The 6994-nt window shown below is 42.0% G+C and overlaps 1 protein-coding gene across 4 annotated transcripts; it reads left to right on the top strand.

Annotated features, from left to right (window-relative positions):
- mdm4 (MDM4 regulator of p53) lies at positions 1 to 6859 on the top strand. 4 transcript variants are annotated; one of them, XM_051948221.1, is made up of 12 exons: positions 1 to 191; positions 775 to 862; positions 949 to 1023; positions 1160 to 1293; positions 1383 to 1432; positions 1914 to 1978; positions 3236 to 3332; positions 3420 to 3580; positions 3749 to 3946; positions 4145 to 4213; positions 4301 to 5445; positions 5539 to 6859. In XM_051948221.1, the coding sequence occupies exons 2-11, from the start codon at positions 791 to 793 to the stop codon at positions 4868 to 4870; spliced, it is 1491 nt and encodes a 496-aa protein (XP_051804181.1). In that variant the 5' UTR covers positions 1 to 191; positions 775 to 790; the 3' UTR covers positions 4871 to 5445; positions 5539 to 6859. The 4 variants fall into 4 exon arrangements, with proteins under 4 accessions (XP_051804181.1, XP_022060405.1, XP_051804183.1 ...); XM_051948223.1 differs by having other exon boundaries at positions 2 to 191; positions 3764 to 3946; XM_051948222.1 differs by lacking the exon at positions 1 to 191 and adding an exon at positions 329 to 347.
- The last annotated feature ends 135 nt before the right edge of the window (positions 6860 to 6994 follow it).

Genomic DNA, 6994 nt, shown 5'->3' with positions numbered 1-6994 from the left:
CCAGACTGCACATGCGCAATTCTATCATCGTTTTGAATCTGTAGTTTGGCTAACTGCTTGTTGTCTGTTAGCTTTGTTTAAAAGCCTACATTTACTCAGTCGTACATTCATAAGATGTGGGCCACTTGTTAAGGCAACAGTGCATGTGAAAAAAAAATGTAGCAGCTGCGAAGTAATGTCAACTCCTCACGGTGAGATTATTTTTTAACGAGAATACACATTAGTAGTTAGCTAGCCACCGAAGCGAGCTAACATTAGCTCTGCGGTTACGTTAGCTAACACGTTTGCAAGCGACGCTAACAGATTCGCCACCTGCCAAAGTTATGTAGAGGTGCCCCAGTTCACATGTGTGTGGATGGTGATACCCGAAATTGTGCATTTCTTGTTTTAACGTGACACAACTGTTAATCTAGCATTTCCTCAGCTAATGTGGCCTTGCTGTTTGAAGACAATAAGTAAAAGCAAAAGTAATGGTGGGTGGTGTAACGACTCTCCGTGCAGCTGTCTGGTAGCCTGGTTTTGCGCAGCTTCCAGCAAATTAAGCCAAAGACTGTTCACATTGCGCAATTTACTCAGCCGCGTTGTTGTACTATTACATTTTAGGTTGTTAAATATTCTGAGCTAACAGTAATTTGGCATTATTAAGCTGCGTTGGCGTCGTGGGCGTTGGTAATACGTGTAATGTTGTAAGTACACGTCTAGTTAGCTAGGTGGTGTTATTCATCGGGAGTTAGAAAACTGACTTAAATTGCATGTCGTAATTTTGGATTTCAGACTCCGTTTGTTTAGTATGAGCTCCCTATCAGCCCAGCCTCCGGCTTCAGGCTCGTCATGCAGGGCGCTACCTGGAGAAGGCAACCAGGTATAATCTACAGCAAAAAGTAGTCACATATGTAATACATTAAAGTTCATATTTGAAGCTAATGAATGGTTCTTTTCTCCATCCAGGTGCAACCAAAGGCTCCTCTCCTCCAGATTTTGCGAGTTGCTGGAGCCCAAGAAGATGTCTTCACACTCAAAGAAGTGAGTCAACCGTCTAGATTGTCTGTCTAGTTTGTCTTTACATATTGGTGCAAGGACAGAGCGTTACAATTCTTTATGCTTGGTTCTGTTGGTAAAAATGTGCCTTGTAACTTCTAATGTCCATTTACTTGTATAGGTGATGCACTACTTGGGTCAGTATATCATGGGGAAGCAACTGTATGACAAACAGAGGCAGCACATAGTCCACTGCCAGGATGATCCTTTGGGAGAGCTGCTGGAAGTAGAGAGCTTCTCTGTCAAAAACCCGAGGTAGAGAGAAAAAGTTAACCCTCTGTTGATGCTCATCCTCATCTCGGCTAAGGCAGTTTGATCTAAAATTTTATATTTTCATTTTGCAGCCCAGTGTATGAAATGCTCAAGAAGTACTTGGTCGTTATCGGTTGTGCTGGTAAGTGATTCCTTCAGGAAATTGTATAAATAATTTTTGTACATTTTTGTTTTAAATTATGTTTTCATCAGGTGGAATTGGCAAAGACCATCCAATTTGGGAATTTATTTTCTGTCGACAGGGCATTGTACATTTGTGTTGTTTCGAAATTCAATCATGTCTCTTCCTCTGCCCTTTGTTTTAGATGTTTCATTTGTATCTCAGCATGTTTTTAAGTGAAGCTTTGTGTGAATCCCATCACTGGCTTACACTCCGATTTCTTACATATATTCTAAAATAATCTTTCTTCTTACGTACCTTGTGAATGCTTGTGACTGTGCATCTCTTGGGGCTGTGGGGATTCTGCATAGCCCCAGAGGAGGACCGTTTTCCAGTTTGCTCTTCAAATCCACAGAAGAAAGGCCTCCGTGAGAGAGTGTGTGATGCTTAATTAAAGGGGGGGGTGTCCTTTTTCTGTTACTGTGTCTTATCTGAAATGCAGACGCTGCAGAGAATCTTTCTGTGGGCCGTGAATGTGTAGAGGGCGGAGTGGAGGATCGTGGTCAGGTAAAGCCGAAGCATGGTGCTCAGAAGAAACAGAGACCCTCAGCCTGTCTCACCCCAATACACACAACCCTTAGGAGCAGGACAATCAGGCGAAAAGGACGGCTGCTCAAATAATAATGCTTTTTTTTTTAAGCAAAGGAAACATTTACTAAAATCTGAATTCACAAGGAGTGTTTAGAAAGTGAGATCCTGTTAGCTTGTGTGTACTGGGGAGGAGGAGGTCAAGGCTGCTGTCTTCGTTGGTGTGCATTTGTACAGAGTGGCACCGTCTCTGTACAGCCCCATCCTTGGTTTGGTCTGGTGGTCTTTTCAGCACTTTGTCGTAACCCACCAGCTCCACCCAGTGGATGGGGGGCAGAGTCACTGTCTCTGTCTGTCTCAGAGTTCTCTTCTCTGCTTCGAACTGGAGGATCGCAGCTCCTGATCAGCTCCAGGCTGAATGATAACCCTATACCTCTCACCTATCCCCGTGTACCTACACCCTTCTTTCCGATTCCCTCCAACATCGACTTTTCAGAGCTGACTCTATGCCCTGTATATATTAGCCTCTCTCGGCAGTTTTGAGTTGCCGTTAGATTTATTTATTTTTTTGCCTTTCTTTGAATGAAATGAATCGCTGTAATTTCAGTTGCTGCATGTGCTAAATCCTCTTCAGGGTGTTGTCAATTTCCAGATTTCATTACACTTGTTATGTTTTTCTCAAATTTCCTCTTTTTAAAGCTGTGATGAATTAATAGTTTTCACTGGCAGTTATAAAATGGACACTTAATAACTCTTATAAACTCCTCTGTCTCTGGTTCTTTCCCTCAAAGAATGTGAACACTTTTAGTCGGAGACAATATATGTTCTTACGTCATAGATACTGTTTATTTTTTTCTTGCGTTTTAGTGTTTAGGAGATGGAGGTTACCATAAAATATCTACAATCAAACTCAGAGTTCTACTGGATTCTGAGATCATACACTTTTATTCACATGCTATCTAGTACACTAGATTTCCTTCCTGCCCTTTCTTGTCTCTCTTGTTTTACACACACACACACACACACACACACACTTACTGTTTCAGTGCCCAGTTATATTTTAAATTATTTTGACCTTCCTCCCCCTTGGCCCATACCCTAATTGCCCAGCCCCTTGTTCCCTTCACCTCCACCTCACACTCTGAAGCCATCTTGAACAGGAACTGCGAGACCTCCAAGTACCCAGTCAAGGCTCTGTGTTCTAATTTTTGTCCTTCATATCTTCTTCCTCTGTAGATGTGTGGGGGTGTGGTCAAGGCAGGGATAGAGGCTGGCAGCGATGGGCCTCTCCTGCAGACCCCCTCTCAGCGACGACCTCGGGAGCCAGACGATGGTAAACTAACTGCCCGGTTTATACTTCACAGTATGCTCAAGCCAGATCTGTGCCAAAAGAAGACTGAATTTACCTGTTCCTCCCCAGATTCTCTTGAAGGTCTGCCGCGCTCAGCCTGCAAGCGACCCAAGTTGGATGTTACTCTGGACGAGTGGGACCTCTCTGGCTTGCCCTGGTGGTTTCTGGGTAATCTCCGTAATAACTACAACCGTAGGAGCAACGGTTCCACTGACATCCACACAAACCAAGTAAGAAACCACATGTGGTTTTTGGAAGTCTTTTCAGTAATATTCTGATTGAATGAAAGCTAAGCCAAGGTTCATTTGGGAGAGTTGAAGCTTAAAGACGGCAATAATCACTTGTTGACAATTTACATAAATTGGAAGATAACGGTGGTGGTCTGACTGATGTGTCAGCTGTCTCCTGCACAGGAAGAGGACACGGCCATCGTGTCAGATACCACCGATGACCTCTGGTTTCTGACCGAGGGAGAGAGTGAACAGGTGAGCGTGGAGATGAAAGAGGCTGCACTGGAAGAAGGAAGTGGAGGAGAAGGAGAGGCTCCTCTGGATGATGATGATGGAGGAGGGAAGGAAGAGAAGGCCGATCGGGAGGTAGGATTTTACTTCTTTGTCTTTATTGATTTCACTCATGCTCATACCTCCCAAAAATGGATTTTAGCTTTATATATTTTTGTATTTGTTTCGACTGCGTCTTTTATTCTAAAGGAGCCATTTGAAATTTTGCTTCTTTGCAGGAGATGTTTTTCACCATCAAGTGTAATAATAATGTGATTTTTTTGTCTTATTTAGATGCAGGAGGAGCCAGATGAAGACTCTCAGTGTCTGAGTGATGATACTGATACAGAGATCTCCACACAGGTCTGTATCTTTGAGGTTTAGGTGTCTGCTGTTGTTGATTAAAATTCCAAATCAGACATGTGACTTTGTATCTGCCTTGTCTTTCAGGATGCGTGGCAGTGCACAGAGTGCCGTAAATATAACATACCTCTCCAGAGGTACTGTGTTCGCTGCTGGGCTCTACGTAAGAACTGGTACAAAGATGTCCCTCGACTTGCCCATTCCCTTTCGGTTCCTGACATCCCAGCATGCAGCTCTCTCCTTACTCACGATGAGGAAGATGACAGCGACACAGGCATCGATGTCCCAGACTGCAGCAGGACGGTGTCTGATCCTGTCATCCTGCCTTCCCACTCCACCGCTGACAGACCCTTGCCGACGATGGTTATGGGGAAAGGCAAGGGGCCTCGGGCCTCCAGCTTCCACAAGGATGAGCAGCTCTCAGGAGGGGAGAGTCAGGAAAATCTGGGCATGGAGGTTGAAGACGTTAGGCCTGAAGCACTGTTAGAACCTTGCAAGCTCTGTAGAGTGCGACCACGTAATGGAAACATAATCCACGGACGTACGGCTCACCTGCTTACTTGTTTCCCCTGTGCAAGGAGGTTACACAAGTTCCAGGCTCCTTGTCCAGGATGTGGAAAGATCATTCAAAAAGTTATTAAGATGTTTATCCTCTAAAAAGCACACAACCCCATTTGTCAGCCTGTGGGGACCTAAACATCAAGAACACACTTTCAGACACATTCAACCATACAGTTGCATGCTCATAGATAAAGTCTCTGCTCTTACACACACACACACAGACACACAGTGCACCTTACCCGCACTTAAAATCTACAGAGATGTACTCAAAATATAAAACATAGCACTTGGTGAAGCTTGCTCTTGGTTGCATGGTTTATTTTGCGTCTCACTGCCTCTGAAGTATTGCTGATATATGAAACATGGACACAAGAGTCCGTCAAACCAAATGTTTGTGTTGGTGCCACATTTATATGAGGGACATAGACAAAGGCAGAAGTATTTATTTATTTATTAAAGGATCACATAGGAGTGCACAGTTGGCGTGAGCTTCTATATTATGGTCTCATGAAGGCTTGTTTTTTTCAGGCTGTGTGAATTTTGTTTGTGGGTTCATACATTGCATTTAAAATGGAGTGTTTCTCCCATTGTTGTGTTCTTTTTGTTTGATTTTCTTTCTCTTTAGAATCATTTCATCCATCATCTGGGCAAAAATGGATAAATCACTGCAGGTATGTTACTCCAACAGATTTTCTTTAAACATCCTTGAGGTTATTTTGCTCTTTTTGTTAGTTTTTTTTTTTACCCTCTCTGCATCTCCTTAGGTATTGTGACTCAGAGGTTTGAGTTATGAAGACAAGATTGAAGGAAGAAAAAGGCAAGCAAGTCTTAAAAACTAAAACTTTTTCAGCAGCTACAGATTTATGAAAATGTTCTATGCTTTTTTTTTTTTAAAAGCGTGTTTCCTCAGCGTGAGTGAATGTATTATAAAATACAAAGGTGGTGGCTTGAGTCCTGTTTCTCTCTTAATATTTTAAAATGTAGAATTTAACCAGCTCAAGAATGCACAGCTGAAGTATTAACAATTTTTTCCTCTTGGTGGTAATTTGATGTTAATATATATATTCAATATTTACAATTGCCAAACCTCTGATAGCAGTTATGCCTGCAGTAAGTTATGTCGCAGAAGTGCCGGTTCATGTTTAAATGTCATCATTCAGCAAGGATGCTTTACATCTCTTCCTAAATTTATCCTTAATAAACAGTTTATGTATATTTTGTATTTAACTTATTTATGATTCTGTTTTAATTGTGACCTCCTATGAAGCAGAAAAAGGCTGCACTTGTTACATAGTTCTAATTTGTAATTTCCTAAAGGATGGAGAGGAAACAGGCTGAGTTACCACACGTACCCTCAGCACTGCGCAGTACTTCCAGGGAGTTAGGGGTTTGATTCAAGCGTTACACTGCCATGTAATGATTTTCAGCTTAAATTAGTCTATTATGGATTTTATTTTGATGGTTTTGCATCGTCTGATGATTGTATTGCTGGGCCACATTGATTATTTTGAATGAGTGTGTGAGCTGTCTAGAAATAACTACAGTATGCACTATATAATTCTCACAAGTATGATGTCCAGTGACAGTAGGCATTTAACTCTTGGCTCTGCTTAGTGTAGAGGGTATAACATAGTTCTTTGATCGGCTGTTCACTTGCGCTTAATCGTTCTGCCAGCAGGTGGAGAGAAGTTTCAGTCTTGTAGCTGTTGCCCACAGAAACTGTACAGTACCAGTACTGCCATGTAATACATATATAGAGCATGCCTCTTGTTGTGACTAGAGCCAGCACTGAGCTGGTTTGAGAGCTATATTAGCCATGTAAAAGCTATAAAAGATTAATGTAGCCTGTTGTATTTATCAGCATCGTTGTGCATCAAGACAAACTCCTAGATACAGACCTCATGTAAATGGCATAATATGTATTGTACCAGTGATGCTGGTTGCGACCGACAGACTTAATTGTGGCAAGGACTGATTTTAAGACTATAATGTGCTCAAACATGGTACAGCTGACGAAGTTATTTTTTTTTTCTACTTGTCATGGAATAAATATACATTGTTAAGCAATAAAGAGTTGAGAGTTGATTGTTTGGTTTTATTTTTTTTTGTTCACTTGCTCACCAAAAAGACAGTTGATATACAGTAACCACTGGTAAAGTGTGTGTGTGTGTGTGTGTGTGTGTGTGTGTGTGTGTGTGTGTGTGTGTGTGTGTGTGTGTG

Source organism: Acanthochromis polyacanthus, chromosome 5 (assembly GCF_021347895.1).
Source record: "Acanthochromis polyacanthus isolate Apoly-LR-REF ecotype Palm Island chromosome 5, KAUST_Apoly_ChrSc, whole genome shotgun sequence".
NCBI lineage: Eukaryota > Metazoa > Chordata > Actinopteri > Pomacentridae > Acanthochromis > Acanthochromis polyacanthus.
Note: the sequence above shows the minus strand (reverse complement) of the source record. Positions and strands in the feature narration are given on the sequence as shown.

What these genes read in the sequence shown, in the direction of transcription:
- mdm4 (XM_051948221.1), top strand. Translation starts at nt 791, where the DNA reads ATGAGCTCCCTATCAGCCCAGCCTCCGGCTTCAGGCTCGTCATGCAGG. An exon ending in ATGTCTTCACACTCAAAGAA is followed by an intron (nt 1,024 to 1,159) that starts GTGAGTCAACCG and finishes TTACTTGTATAG; the next exon opens with GTGATGCACTACTTGGGTCA. An exon ending in TTCTCTGTCAAAAACCCGAG is followed by an intron (nt 1,294 to 1,382) that starts GTAGAGAGAAAA and finishes TTCATTTTGCAG; the next exon opens with CCCAGTGTATGAAATGCTCA.